Here is a 16,333-nt window from a genome sequence, read left to right on the forward strand (position 1 = left end):
ATGGCCTCTGATTAAGTTTTGAAACATATTCATATATATATATATATATATACTGTGATGACATCGGTTAAAAAACACTGCATTTTTCATTATGACTACAAATCTTTAACCTATGGTTTCTATAACCTCCTTCAATAAACATGCGGCCCGGCATGGCCAGGTGGTTAGGGCACTCGACTCGCAATCTGCGGGTCGCGGGTTCGAATCCCCGTCACACCAAACATGCTCGCCCTTTCAGCCGTGAGGGCGTTATAATGTGACGGTCAATCCCACTATTCGTTGGTAAAAGAGTAGCCCAAGAGTTGGTGGTGGGTGGTGATGACTAGCTGCCTTCCCTCTAGTCTTACACTGCTAAATTAGGGACGGCTAGCGCAGATAGCCCTTGTGTAGCTTTGCACGAAAATTCAAAAACAAAAAAACAATCAATAAACATTCATGGTAAAGTTACATTCAAATACACAATGAAAGTATAAAGGCAAACAATGAGGGATGTCTCTTGGGAGTATATCGTAAGAAACAAAGTGATATTCTGTTTATAATGGTATTTTTTGTATCCCTCTTTTGCTATTACTAAACAGTAAGAAACATTGAATATTACCGTAGTAACAACAATCAGCCTACCAGGTGATTGTAGTTGGGGTTTGTAAATTTTCCTTTTATGACTACCTCACATTTTCATAAGTTCTGATTACATTCTACGAGGTTAGTTATAGTATTAAAGTACGATTCCATATAGAGGCTTAATTTCTACTGAGGTTATCTTTTATCTTAGCCTTTATCTTTCCATTTTGCACTTTCTCTTCATTGATTGTAACATCACGGAATAGATCAGTATAGCATTATTTTGAAATTCTATATATATATTGTTCTTTTTTATAATCTTTATTTAATTACCATGAAATAAAACTAGAATTATTTCAATATTCTCTTGATATTCATTTGAAAACTGTTAAAAATAACATAGAAAAGAACGGAAAACCTCTTTATGTAGTCCCTGTTGCACTGATAGCAATGATACGAAACGTTACAGTAAGAAATAACTTGTTGATTTCATTAACTATATTTTTACTAGGATTTTGTGAAGTAAAAATATTGTATGGTGAGCCCAAACAACTTGTAAAAGTGTTTGTTCTATATGAACTTAAAAACATTTAGTTCCTACACATTGACTGGATTACTAATGCGAAATAAATTTGTAATCAACCAATATTGTTATATTCTCGTTAAATTGAGTTTACTTATTGAGAAAAATAAAATTAAAAGCTTCCCGAAGAATGATTTTAAATAAAAATTCGCAGTTCTAAAATTTTTATCAGTATAAAAAGCAGACATTCTGTTCATTAATAACAACTATGACGTTTCATAATGCTATCACTTAGATAAAACTTAAAAATATATAAACAATTTATAAATAATTGTGGAGCAAATGAAATATTGTTTCTTTCTTTGTGCCATTGACGTTGTTTTTAAACATATCAATTTCTAACACTTGATCTAGCGATTAAATTTTTAATGTATAACTTTTTAAAATCATTTATTTGCTTCTAAGCCTAATAATTAACTTTATGTTGTTTTTTTTTGTTTTTTTTTCCGGAAATAGAAAATAAAATGCTTTATGTACAAATTAATGGAAATCTAGAAAAAATTACAAACACTTGTGAACAAGAGAGTTGTTTCCCTGTCATAATGCTCAAAAGCTATTCTACCATATATCTACTCACTGATGCAGAGTTGTAACCAAACATGATCATTAAATAAATAAATTCGACAAAAATACCTTAAGAAGAGAATTTGTATTTTCTGTTGAATGATACAGTTGAGCCGTTTTCTACTTCGACAACAAAAATTAGCTAAGGCAACTTCCATAAATATTCATTTACGCTATTTTGAAATAATACTGCTAGAAAGACTAGAATATATGAGGCCAATTTCCATTGGTCTTATAACATGGAGTTTCTCAGAGCACACTAAAATATAGATTACAAATTATTTATACAATAAATCAATTAAATGTTGTTGTTTTTTTCTCGTTATTTATTTGGATAAAAAATTCCAAGTTTTTCTATTTTTGTTTTTCAAACACCTCATATTGTCCGTTCAAAAGTGTTTTGTAAAATAATACTATAATTTTTTAAAGCATAAAATGCTTTTGGTGTATTTCTAAATATTTCTTCAAATTTTCATGAGTTAACTTTTAAAATATGTGTATATTCATTTTATGTTTCCACAATTGTGTAGTTCTTATATAAACAATAAAAAATATTCTTCCTACATTCAATTCAACAGTTGGGGAAAAAAGAAAACGAAGCAAGCTTAAGTCATTAAATAAAATTGTAAGGTATTTTCTAATAATCTTAAAAAACTGAAAAACAATTATTAGTGTTGTAAAAATATCTATAAAATAATTTTATTTGCTCGCAACTTAAATGAATGTACTTAAGTAACAACAAAACTTTATTAAAAGTAGTTTTTTAGTGGACATAACTTTAATACATTTTTTGCTGAACTAAATATTATAAGCACAGAAGAAATGATATTACAAGTCCAGATATACATTTAGTTGATAAGTTGAACACGTTGAATTAAATACCAACGAACTCAAGAACAAGTTGGAAGTGTATACACTGATGATAAAGTCAGTCTACTCCCCATCAGAATCATCTACAACAGGCTATTTAACAGTTCTATCCTTGAGACAGTTATTTTCCCCTTCACGCCTGCAATACTATGTACAGTACTACAGTAAATTACGTGGACTCTCAAATTTGCATGAACATGCAACAACTTGAAGGATACTCAGTGGGTAACTGTTGTGATTCCAAAAACTGGCTGGCGTACATTGTTTTCATCAAATTTTCAACTAAACTGGATTACATCTACATCAGGGTGGATCATTCTGTTCTGCTGCACACCAGATCATTATCTATAGATTGGCTTGCTTGACGTGGTTCACGAAAGAGTTTTTGATTGGGGGAAAGATTTTGAGTTTTAGGGGTTCTTTCATTTTGCTAAAAATCTGAGTACCTGAGGCTGTTAACTTATGCTGTTGGCATGTCATCATAAAGATGAATCATGAAATCAATGCAAATTTCAGAACACCATATTCTTTGGCAGCGATCTCAAACAATTCCTCTTGATTGATGAGAGCATGTGCAAGTAAGATAAACCTACATTTGCTTCTCAGTTTCTGAGAGGTTTTGTTGATGACAATGATGCTTTTGTCATTCTTTTTCGTCTTAATGGATGATTTTGTCCTTCCAAGCAAAGAAGGCAAGATGATAAAGATGTCAGTCATCAGACAACACTTGAGTGACTTGCCGACTCATGAACATAAATAAGTAACTGATGACGTTCATGTCTGCTTCCTTATGGTTGAACATGCAATTCTCTACACTTATGAGGAAAATGTTGGGGGGGGGGGGTTCATAGTCTGTTTATTCCACCTTCTGAGAATTTCTATACGACAATGCTAATTGTTTGTTTTTTATGTATTAGCAATTGAAATAAGCATTCCATTATAATCTTTTGACCAAGAATTATATTTGGGATTCTCTTTGTTGGTAAACTAGCACAGTGTGTATAGTTTTGTTTCTATAACTTATTTCAATTTAGATATATCTGTTAGCCCCAATGTTCTCTAACATTAAGGATTACTATTATTACAGTGTTATTTAGCAGAAATTTTCATCCAAGACGAATTACTTACAATGTGCTACAGAAATACAAAACTAAAAAGATAATAATGACAACAATGTGATGGCGACGATGATGATGATGATAACCTAACTCCTCCACAGATGTTTGGATGTCATTATATGTGAACTCAATCCTATGCGGAGCCAAATATGTCATTTATTTCAGTTATAGAAAAAACTGCTGTACCATGCCAGATAGACATCCGTTTATTTCTTACACCCTGAAGTACTCATTTTACCAAAAAAAAACATTGTTATTACGCATTTTTACTATTATCTTTATTTTTGAAGTCTGTCTATTGGAATATTGCATTTAGTTTAGTATGTGCATTTTATCTAACATATATTGTTTAAAACACTAAGTTTTGATTTTTTTCCAACTAATAAATAGCGTTATGGTTATAAGATAACAAATTTTCTTCACATTTCAAAAATCATTTGATGATTATATGTGTATTGTATATATATAATTTTTCATCTGTCTAGTACTATAGTATCAAAATCAATATTTCAGAACTAATTTATTCTCAAATATAACAATCATACCACTTTTTTGCAGTTTCCAGTGGGTCAGCAGTAGGTTTACGGACTTACAACGCTAAAATCCGGGGTATAATTCTACCTAAAATGCTCTGTAACTTTTACACTGTTTTACACTATTATTTATGAAAAAAAATGAATCTACTACTGAAAAAGTAAAAAAAATATTGGAAGTTCCTTAAGATTTAACATAATTCTAAATTCCTAGTTTTGAATGTTTGAACTAGTTTTTAGCAGAAAAATATCTCCATACAGTACTCGGAAAATGTCAAAATATCTAAGCAATACAGGTTTCTTCACCTATGACCACTGTATTTAAACCCATCCTCAACTTAGTTAATGGACAAACATAGTTAAATAACTTTTTATGATCATCTCACTTACGTATGCAAAAATCTTTTATGTACACAACAGCATCCTCTCTAAATGAAATTTAAATGTCCGCCATTTTGTTGCTGCTAACCATATCGATCTGAAACTAGTGTTGGAAAAATCTTTCTATGTCATGCAATGAGATATCAGTAGAATACTAACATCGACAATCACTTTGGTCACAGATCTTGCTTTTCCTCCTTCCTCGATGAAAGTCATATGGTAATCTCTGCCCTTTTTACCTGGTATTATTCTCATAAAACATTAAAGAAGGTGTAATAATACATGTAATAAGTTTTTGCATTAAGAGCATATTGAAAAATCGTTTATATCCCAAAAAACACATCTAATTATGTCTTTTGTCATATATTTTCCTAGAAGTAGTTTTGTGTAAAACCGTGAGAACTGTGTATTATGCGTTATCAATTTGTTACAGTGTCACAATATTGAGTTGTGTTTTAAACGAACAGTGTTGTCTTTCTTAGCATCTTGTTATGACAGCGGAAGTCACGTGACGCTAATAACACGTCATGAGCTTCTAGAAAATTCATGTCCCTTCGTGAAGCCTCGAGTGTTTACTAGATTTTCGGTATTCTTGTATATAAGACCGCCAAGAAGTGACGGCAACAATGGAATTGAATTGCAGACAGAAATAGAGATGACAATTGAGTCAAGCGCGTGAATCGTTCGTTCGTTGTGAATTATAGTGTTTGTTTAAATCATAACGTGACTGTGGAAATTAAGTGAATTTCAAAGTTGTATTGAGAAAGTATAAACTAGTTTTATTTAAGAAAAGACTTGTATCGCTAAAGTTTCTCCGGAAAGAATTTTTACGGAAAATTAACAAACAAACAGAGACGTAACAATATAAAGAAAAAAAAGGAAACTCACATTTCCATAAAGTCAAAATCAAAACTGAAACTTCATGTTCAGCAACACAATAGCAAAATTAAATTACTTGTCCTTATTGTTATCACAAACTTTACATTCAGGTGAATAGTTCTTGTTAACGTTGTTTTATTTCTTCTGTCTGCAAGAATAGTACACCCCTTTTCTTGTACACTTTTCATGGACTGATACCCTGATTTTAAATAGTCTGAGGGAAATTCATATCATTTTAAATAGTTCAATCACTGCAATGCATAGAGGAAGCAAATTTTTAGTGAATATAAAAATTCAAAAATATTGTAATTAAGATGAAAACGTCGAAGGGCATCAAATGATTTTTTAAACTTTTTATTTTCATTTCAAAGTTAAAACCAAAAAGGCTCTTAATGTTGTACCTATGGAAAAACAACTAAATAACAAAGACATATTGAATAGCATATGACGAGATAGTGCTTTATATCATGTTACCAAATGTTCAACTACTTCCTTTATTTGCAATATATATATATATATTTGAATGTATGAAGAATATTTCAAATAAATGAAGAAAGCAGGAAGACTATCATTATAAATTGGTTATGTTGTTGTTTTCTTCGTGGGTTGTTTACACTCTGTCCGCCACGGGAATCGAACCCTGGAGTCTAGCGTTGTAAGTCTGTAAACTTACCACTGACCCATCATGGGACAAAATGGATTCTGACAGCTTTCTTGGGTATTTTATTTTGTAAGAATTACTTCCTGTTGAATTCTTTTAGTTGAGATATTCTACCTGTCTACCTATTTATCTGTTTATTTATAAGCTTTAGTCAGCTTTTATCTGTTGTAGTTTTTACTACAATTCACAATCCTTTCCGATTAAATTTGTGCTGTGATGACGATGAGTTTATACAAAAATTTTCTCCCTCTACAACTGATCTACAAGATGGATTAAACAGTCAGTAACGTTTTTTCATTGTTTGTTTTTTAATAAACCTATACTTAACGGTATAGGCCGCAATAACTCCATTAATTTAAACGTATTAATTTAGGTTAGAATATTTGAATGTGTTTCTAGAAAAGTAATGTAATAAGGTTTTGTTATCTACAACGTAAGTCCTCAAGTGCATTGCGCAGAATTGAGCATTATTTCATTACAAATCGAGTGGCATATTGTTTCTCTTACATTTAAATATCGGTGGTTAATCAGATTGTTTTAAACTACCAATATTCTTGCCTTGAGAAACAGAACTCTGATATTTTGGTCGTACAAATCGAAATGTTCACTCAGAGTTTGGTTTATGCTAATGTTTCTTTTTCCGATATGTAATAAGTTGTAGTTTACGGTCGATTGTCAATCAGACTTTTTATAGCATGACATCATATATTTTACTATAATTATTAACAGAAAAAAGAAGTGGCCAACTTTGTGTGTCATATCTTACTACTGCTATTATAAAATATTAATGGTGCACAAAACAATCAAAGAACTTTAACATAAAATTCGATTTAAAGGTCTGGAAATAATACCTAAAGCAACTTATCCTTTCTCCATGGATAATACTAGCTACCTGACATATAGTATCCCTTGCATATCTACATTTCTCCCAGTGGATCTATGGTAAGTTTACGAACTTACAACGCTAAATTCCGTGGCTCAATTTCCCGCGCCGATAACCTATTGTGTGGCTTTGCACTAAAAACAAACAAATAAACTATACCTTTTCTACTTCATATAGCAATAACACTTTTACTAGTCAAATGCCTATGACATTGTCAGCTTATAAGTCATATGACACTACATATTAGTAACAAACTAATGTTAGCGCCAAATTAACTTAAACTATTAAGTTATAGGTACATATATTTGGATTGAAGGCATCATTTCCATGGATTAAGAACTCAAAAAACAAGAATAATCCTTATTAACTAACTTTAACTTTTTATGTGACTACATATATGAAAACATTTTACAGAAAAAAAACAACTAAAGTTGTGATAGAAATTTAAGTTCTGTAGTGAAACAAGTTTTCATGTCTATTCAAGCATATACTTCCTGAACATGAAGAGTTTACTTCTACTACTTTCTCCCATTTAGCTTAATTAGTTAATGTAACATGTTTGTGAAAAAAAAAAACTTGACCCAATTTATCAACAACTTTTCTAAGTCAAAAATAGCCTTAAAACAAAAAAATGACTTCGCTATGTGTTCTTAACTTTCCAAAGTATCGATATGCAAAACGTTTAAAACACGCAAAAAAAAATTTACATGAGGAAAACGTGTAAACCCATAAATTATCTCCCGAAATAAAAACTTTAAGTTCAACAAACAAGTATAGTGTAAGAGTCTGTGGTTTATTTCTCACCCCTGTCATAACATGTAATTGTGATGTTTCTAGGTTTTATGTATAGATTTGAAATATATTATTCTGAAAAAAAAATCTAAGGAACAAAAAAGGTACTTCACATAAATATCATTAAAATATTATTTTATAAAGATTAAATAGTAAAATATTAGTATCGTTGTACCCCCATATCAAATATTATTATTTTTTTATTTCATACATACAGATTATGCGGTTTTAACATAGAACATTGTTTTAAAAAGCTGCTAAGTTCCTTTCGCCCTAAATATCTATTAAACTGGGTTATTCACCTAAGTTTGATGTGTGCCTTCTCGTGGGAAAGATTTCTGTAAAGGAAAAAAATACTGTTTAAAAGTATAAAGTGAAATATTCCATTGGCGAATCAGGTGATACCTTGAAGATACAACCTCCATTATTTTTCGATGGGAATGAACAACAGTGACGTGGATAGTGCGCCTGCCCTGAAAAGAATAGTATTAATGTTTCGTGTACATAATACATAGGTTGGAACAATAAATGTTCATCAGACACTTGCTACTTAACAAAGATCTCGTACACACTGATTAACTTTGATCGTGTTTTAAAGATTTAAAGATTTAAATTTCACAATTCATTAAAAATCAGAGAACTCAATTTCACTCTGCAAAAAAAGTTTCTACGAATCTCCTACTATTCTGCGAAAAAGACCCGATTACTCTGAAGGGAAATCAATGTACCCGAGAATACCATACAGTCAGAGAAACCCTTGTGGCCACGTGAATAAGAAATGTTATTCTAAATTGTCACTTCTTTAAGCGCCGACGGCAATTAAAATCAATCGTAATGATCTATCAACAATGATTTATTTTATTTTTCAATGTTTTATGATTTTTGAAGGCATTTTTCTAACATATCTTTATTCTGCAAGATGGCTTTTAGATAGTTTTAAATATTTATATTTTGTGAACCAATATTAATACTTTTAGTATTGCATTTTATATAGCATTATCATCACAAGGTGTCTATGTAATTGAAAATCTTCTGTTTTCTATTAAAGTATTTTAGAAGTATTTATTCTTGTTTTATAAAGAGATTATATACTGTCAGTTTAAATAACTGGAGAGTGTTTACTATCTTGAAATAGTCGCAAACTAATAGAGGGCGTTTGTTACTAAGCAACCAAGTAAAACAAACATGGTGTTGAACACAGTGAGTTCAAGTTATGATTGTAATACCTAATTGTAGATCAGCCCCATTATGTTATGTTTAAAAGATTATTAAGAAGATTATTATTTTGGGTGATGCTATAAAAAATGTACCCCAGAATATTATGTCAAAAATAAAGGTAAGCGCCATTAGTAGGCTAATTTTCCCCAAGATAGGCAATAGTACTTTACTCTATTTAAATGTACATTTCACTAGAATTAAATGTCCTTATTGCTGTTACTGCGGTTGGACTAATTTAGTTAAGTATTTTTAATGGTATTTATTGTAATATAAGTCTAAATTTTCCTCATTGAGACTTAAAGTTAAACTTTAAAAGTCTAAGTTAGAGAGAGAGAGAACTAATTTAATGATTATTAAAACTTTATAAACGTAAGTAAAATATAAGTATAAAATATATACACATTACAGTACTCTAAATAAAACTTAATTTAGATTATATATATGTATTTATTAATAAATAGAGTTTGAGTATATGTTAAGCATGAATTCATTGATAAGTTGAACAATTACTTGCCTTAGGTAGTCCATAAAAGTTATACAAGCCTGTTAGTAATTCTAAATAAGTGGCAGTTATTTTGGCCTTAGACATGAGAATGTTCTGTTTGGTCAAGTTGTGAAAGCTGTCGTGTATTTTTTGAGATGCCTTATAAAATGCTTCCTAACCCTGAGCAAAACTCCCATAATGTAGAATAGATTCTGTTTTTATTTCCCAAAACTGGGAAAAACTTTTACCTATTCATTTGAAAGCTTTATTAGATTATTAATAAATGCAATGCAGTATGTGTAATACAAAATAATTAGTTAAGCTAGTGAATGACTGTCATTTCGCTAACCACACCAGTATTGAATACTGTTGTAAATTCTTATTGAACTCAGCATTAATAGTATGTTATAATTTCACTGATCTGCTCAGAGCCATCCTTAGCAGTTAGGCAAAATGGGAATTTGCATAAATCTGGCAAAATTTAAGGGCAGTAAAAAAAAAAGATGTAGTAATAGGGAAATACAAAAACACAACAAAAAATTAGAAATTGTACAAAGAGAAAAAAGAAATGGAAGAAGAAACATAAGAGAGAGAATAAGAGAAGATAAATAATGACTAACACTGAAGGGAAAGGATCATTGACTAAGAAATACATAGCAAAATTTGCAATGTTTATAATGTCAGAGTAGTAGAGAGCCATTGTATTATATTTCAGTATGCTAAAATGTATCCCTTCTTAAGCCACAGCCAGGACTTTGGTATTGTTGTAGCAAATTTTTTCAGAATCTATACTTGCGTGCAGGTGTATGAGAGATATGTCAGATGAGTAGAACACAAGCAAAGTAAATTCAAGAACATTCCATCTACCTTAAAAGAAGCATGGTTCATATGCACCTTGAAAACCCATGAATTTTAATAGGCCTATTTCAGAATATTAAAATCCCTGGAATTTTGTCAAAATAGTTCCTGGTCATTGCAAATCAATAAAACTATGACAGTTCCATCTATTTAGAAGTTATTGACACTTAGGAAGTATAGCGTTGCTAAAGCTTCATCTAAAACTCATTTGGTAAATAAATAAAAAAATTATTTGAGCTTTATACTTCATCTAATAAAAAAAAAATACAAAATTGCATGCAATGGGGTAATAGGCTTGAGGTAACTAGAAGAGGGGCATTAAAGCACTATGACTTTTCTATGTAATATGCAGGATCGAAAACAAATAATGATACTTCTTTGCTAACAAATCAACCAAAAGCTTGAATTCAATGGCACATGCAGTTTCAATATTATCAGTAACTTGGGCCCCACTAATGACAAGTAGATATAGATTCCTATTGTTGCATGTATATATATATATATATACATATGTGTACATTTCATCCTCTCAAAAAAATAAGGTATAAATCTTTTCTAGTTTTATATCATCAAGATTTAGTTCGACCCTGTTGTTTTTCTGTCAATAACTAAGTTCTGGTATTTTAAAGACACTGCTCATTGCTGTTTTCAGTCATAACAATTGAAAAGTCAACATACTACATTAACATAAGAGTAAAAATTAGTTTCATACCAAATAAACAGTACTTCTTAAACGTTCTTTAACAAGTAAAAGTCATTTAGTAAAGTTGATTCCTGCTTGTGCTTTATGTTGAACATCTTTTATGAAAATTATTTAGTTTTGGTGATAGATTATTAACCATGGACTAATCAAGTGGTCCAAATACTAAAACATTATGCAGGGCATTGAAATCTGTGGTTAGTATAGCTAAACAGAAAGCAGTGTTTTTGAAACACCCTAAAACTCTTGAAACAAAGACATAACCATTGTAAAATAAAACAACCAAGTTATTTATTTCACAGTAAATTTTAACAGAAATTTGTTATTTAAGAAAGAACCACCTTTAGATAGCATTTAATTCTTTTGGGTTATATTTTTCCTTTTTTATTGCAGTACTAATTTATTGGTGTTGTGCTTTTAATAATATTACTCAGTTGTATCTGGATTTGCTTTTAGATCACAATACTTTGCTATTAAAATTGGTAATAAATAAAATATCATGGCTGATAATTTAGTATGTACTAATCGTATAAATTAGTAAAGAACAAAGATGTAATTTCTTTGGTACAGTTGTTTAAGTTTTAAGATTATGTTATTGTATAACCGTATTTCTTGTGTGAAAAATGAAATGTCCTCAGGTAGTACTTTGAATTACAAGTTCCACAGTTATATTTTGCAGCAGATTTTTGAAGTTGTTTAGCTTTGTTTCATAATTTGCTGTAACATAAGATTTTATTTTGCAGTTATACATATTCATTATAAAATTAAATGTCTCATATTTTATAGATATGAACCACTTGCCTGTCTATCCATACAAATGTGAAGAAAAAAGTTAGAAAAAATTAAATAAAATCAAAAGGATAAGAGAATTTCAAGTATGTCACAGTCCCTGGTGCAATCACTTTCTCATGCTAGAAGTTGGAGTGCAGGTTCATTGTATTCTAAATGTAATTCAAGATCACAGTCTGTATCTAGTCAGAAAACAAGCCAATTACATAGAGGTGAGTTTGTGTTTATTGTAAGTAAAGGTGTATTTGTAACCTAGTCTGTTAGTGTATTTGTATTCTAATCTATAATTCTTGTTGAAACACAGTTACACTAAAATATTATATGCTTGAAAGTAATTAGCCTGTCTAACACACAGTTATTAAGAGTTAAACCTTATTAATGTTTACTTTCATAATATATGTCAGGGTTTTTGTATATGGGCTTGAATTCTTTACACTAGGTGTCTGTGACTTGTTGGTGATGAATTCAAACAATAAATGGACATCATACAATCCACTTGTTTTAAAATAATATATTCAAAACAAGTCAAACATATGTACAAAAATTCTTTACACTATAAGAAATCACAGTTTTATCTAAAACTCTAAATAATTCTCTTTTCTTGTCAAAAGTCCACACAGGCTGATTCAATTACTTTAGAATCCAATTGACATGACAAGTTATTTTTCTCTACTCTTATCACAATAGTATCAGTGAATAATTCACTTACATTACTGAGTGGGTTACCACAGTTGTATCCTGAACTTTATATAATTGTCTCTATTTTGTCAAAGTCCACACAGGTGGGTTCAATTACTTTATAACACCCTTTGACAACATAAATTATTCCTTTATCTCTGTTAAAGTGTGAAACTCACTTTAAAATATTGCCTGTTATGGCTAAACTAACAATCACACAGTCTAACTTCACTTTCACTAACTTAACTTTTTCTGACTTCACTTGTTAGTTACCACAGGTGTATCCAGAGCTTTAAATAATTGTCTCTTTTTTGTCATCAAAAACCCACACAGGCTGGTTCAGTACTTTAGAACCCAATTGACAAGACAAATTATATTGCCTATCTCTATTGTTACAATACAGCTGTGAAGCACACAATAGAAATCACCCGTTAAGGCTAATCACCTAATCATTCACATGCCGGCTAACTTCACCTATATGTATGTGTGTGTGTGTGTATATATATATATATATCTAACTTGGTCAACTGAGGCCTGGAACTTAGAGGTTTGAGAAAGATAACATCATCAGTACTACAACAATTGAGCTACACATACAACATATGACTGTTACCAAGTTATGTAACGATATTTGTCATAACTATCACCTTTAAAATAATTACTTTTAACACTTGTTATGAAAACTAAATAATCATTAAATATTAGACCACTAAATGAACTAAATAATAACTCTTACATTAAACAGTCTTGTATATCCAACAATATATCTGTTTGAAGTTTAGTTTACAGTTATTTTTTAAAGTTTGCATGATTGCTTGAAACAATGTCTATTACCAGTTGTTTGTATTTGTTTTACACATTTATTTATTCCTAGGTACATTAGACTTGCTGAAAATTACTTATGTATAAAAAAGTAATACTGAACATCCAAAAATTAATATTTTAACCAAATACACAATATATATATTCTTTAAAGTAACAAATTGCTGGATTGTTTTATTTTTGTCTTAGTCATGGTATTTTTATTTTATTAGGTTCTGTATCGGATCTTTCATCAATTAGTTCATTTAACACCTATCGTCCAGATTCATCAGTGCACATTGACCAAATCAGAGAACAGTTGTGTCATATAGCAAAGACTAAATACCAAGAAATAAGACAGGTACATTGTAATGAAATTGGTATAAGTCTTAATTTCTTTCCATTTGAAACTGTAACTTAGTACAATGCTTGTTTATGTTCTTAAAGCATCATGGTTCTTAGCTGGCATGTTAATATTTTTAAAAAATGTAACATTTTAAAATTTCCACAATAGCAAAATCCTAAGAATTAATATTACAGCTTTTAGTTCAGTTTGGAAGTGTAGAATCAACTGGGGTTTTTGAATTTTATCTGGCTTGAATTTGCCAATTTAAATAGTTATGCTGTTCAATTCCACTTGGCATTTATATGGGTAGTAAAACTTTGTAATATAAATCTACATAAATATAATAGTACTGTCTGTTGTATGTAACTACTTTGCAGGGTGTGGATGGATCCTCGCCAAAATTGGTATGGAGGTTTATTAGGTCCATGCGAGGGTACATACAAATTTTCAGTTTTGCATTTTCTGTTTTGTGGTTTTTACCACTACTTCGCCCCCGTTGATGGATCTTCACTAAATTTGGCATGAAAATTTGTTGGGTCCATGTGGAGATACATGCAAACTTGCAGTTTCACATTTTGTGTTTTACAGTTTTTATGGGCATTTTTGTGTTTTTTACAATTACATATATGGGAAGCAACTTTTCATGTCCTGAGATAATCTTTCATTAATCATGAATTTACAAAACTTCCAACCAGGGGATGGGTATTCCAGCTACTCTGTATAGTAAAGTCAATATTTTAGGCTGTAGTGTGGAATATTTAGCCAAATTTAACTCCAAATAAAAGATCAGTTCATAAGTTCTGACCTCAAAACAAGCATATATTTTTATATTAAGTCAAAGTGCACAACTCTTAAGTTAATGCTTACCTCACACAATTTACTTATAAAAAAATTCTATTCATGTCAAGCAAAATACCATTGTAATGTATTAAAGAATAATATATGTTTCTTTCTTTTCCAGTTTAAATAGGTTAATGTTTCACATTCATCAATAATTTTCCAAATTTCTTCACATTTTACGTGTTTTTTAAGTTTATGCAGTTAAGACAATAGAACGTTGGCTGTCAAATTTGACTATATTGCTTTTGCTTTCTATTGTTCTGGGTCATTCTCTCTAGTGTCACATGTGCTTTCTCTTAGGAAATATTGCTGTAGAAATACACAGTTTAATACACTGTAGACTTAGACAGTGACCTTGACATTTTGGTAAGTCATATGATGCTTAGAATATATACACTCCCTGTTTTTACTTGTGGGACAACAAACAGTTGCATGGCTAACACAATTATCTGAGAGAAATGACCATGAATGACCCTATTGATTTCTACATAGTGGTTAGCTCTGTCAGTACTCACAGATTTTGACAGAGATTTTGCAGAAACATTATTTAATTTTTCGACTAGTAAAGATCTTTTTAAAGAACTGTCTGTTGTCCTGTGAACATGTATAACATGGTGTGGTGGTAAGAAGTTATGGGTGTGTTATTGTGGAGTTATTTTCCTTATTTTTCTTAATGTGTTTATTTCTACAGTCCTTTGTACTCTAGATGCAATAGAAGGTGCTTCCCATTAGCAAGTCAAACTGGATAATGAAATCAGACCTATGACTTATTTTAGCAATTGAAATGGCATAAGGTATTTCTTTTCCTTTCTAGTTTACATAGGCAAATATTTCATGTTCACTGAAATTTTTCAAAATTCTTCACACATACATCTTTTTTAAATTGTAAGCAGTCTAGATAATAGAGTTGGTTCTTAAACCTGATAACACTGCTTTTGCTTTAGTTACCTATTTTTCTGAGTCATTCTGCATTGGTGTCATATGTATATTCTCATGGGAAAGATTGTTATAGAAATACATATTTTATTAGAATATGTAGTTTTGAACAGAGATCTTGACAACTGGCAAGTAATATGATGCCTGCAAAATAATTACTAACACATGCTGTCTGAAAAAAAAAGACTCAAATAAGAGGAATTTCCATTAACTTCTTGTGTTCTTTACTTGTCTAGCTAAGGATGGGTAATCTATTCATTTATTTTCTCTAACCAAAGAAGAGTCAAGATGGCACATACACCTGCAGGAGGGATACCCACAATGCCTTTGGAATATCTCATTCATTTACAAAATTGTATCAATAAAAATGATTAATCTGACAGAAACAAAAAAGGCTAAGCTTTCTTCTGGTGCAACTATATTTGAGATCCAATAATAAATAAGTAGCGAAATTTAATTTTGTTTAAAAAATGCAGCAGTTGACCTTACTATTGTAGTATCCATGACTATCATAACGTTTAGCTTTTATATAACTTTATTTCTATAATATTTAACATTTATATAATATTTTCAGAATTTAATTGTTTGTAACAGTTCAGTCTTGACCACTATAAACTTGTGCCTTGAGACTGTGACATTTTCCGGTATGGTACTTACCTTCTCTCACAAAATTAGCTATTCACGTTCAGTGCAAACTTTTTCTTTATGCATGCCACAAGCCTTCTGCTCTCCCCTTTTTGGAATTGAACGATTCCAACGTATCTCTCATGCAAATCACCATACATCACTTCTCCACCAATAGGAGCATGAAATGCTCACATAATGCATGAGACTCCCTCTATACTCTTCTACCAAACC

At 30.5% G+C, this 16,333-nt stretch overlaps 1 protein-coding gene across 3 annotated transcripts in view; it reads left to right on the forward strand.

The window, feature by feature from the left end:
- The first annotated feature begins 9,025 nt into the window (after positions 1 to 9,025).
- LOC111088393 (EF-hand calcium-binding domain-containing protein 6-like) overlaps positions 9,026 to 16,333 on the forward strand; it is a 102,559-nt gene continuing 95,251 nt past the window's right edge. For all 3 annotated transcript variants that reach the window (XM_022398409.1, XM_022398458.1, XM_022398508.1), the window contains exons 1-3: positions 9,026 to 9,161; positions 11,872 to 12,086; positions 13,587 to 13,714. In XM_022398409.1, coding sequence (XP_022254117.1) covers positions 11,963 to 12,086; positions 13,587 to 13,714 — 252 coding nt within the window. In that variant the 5' untranslated portion in view covers positions 9,026 to 9,161; positions 11,872 to 11,962. The remainder of the gene's footprint in view (positions 9,162 to 11,871; positions 12,087 to 13,586; positions 13,715 to 16,333) is intronic.

This window comes from Limulus polyphemus, unplaced genomic scaffold (genome assembly GCF_000517525.1).
Source record: "Limulus polyphemus unplaced genomic scaffold, Limulus_polyphemus-2.1.2 Scaffold3, whole genome shotgun sequence".
Lineage (NCBI taxonomy): Eukaryota > Metazoa > Arthropoda > Merostomata > Xiphosura > Limulidae > Limulus > Limulus polyphemus.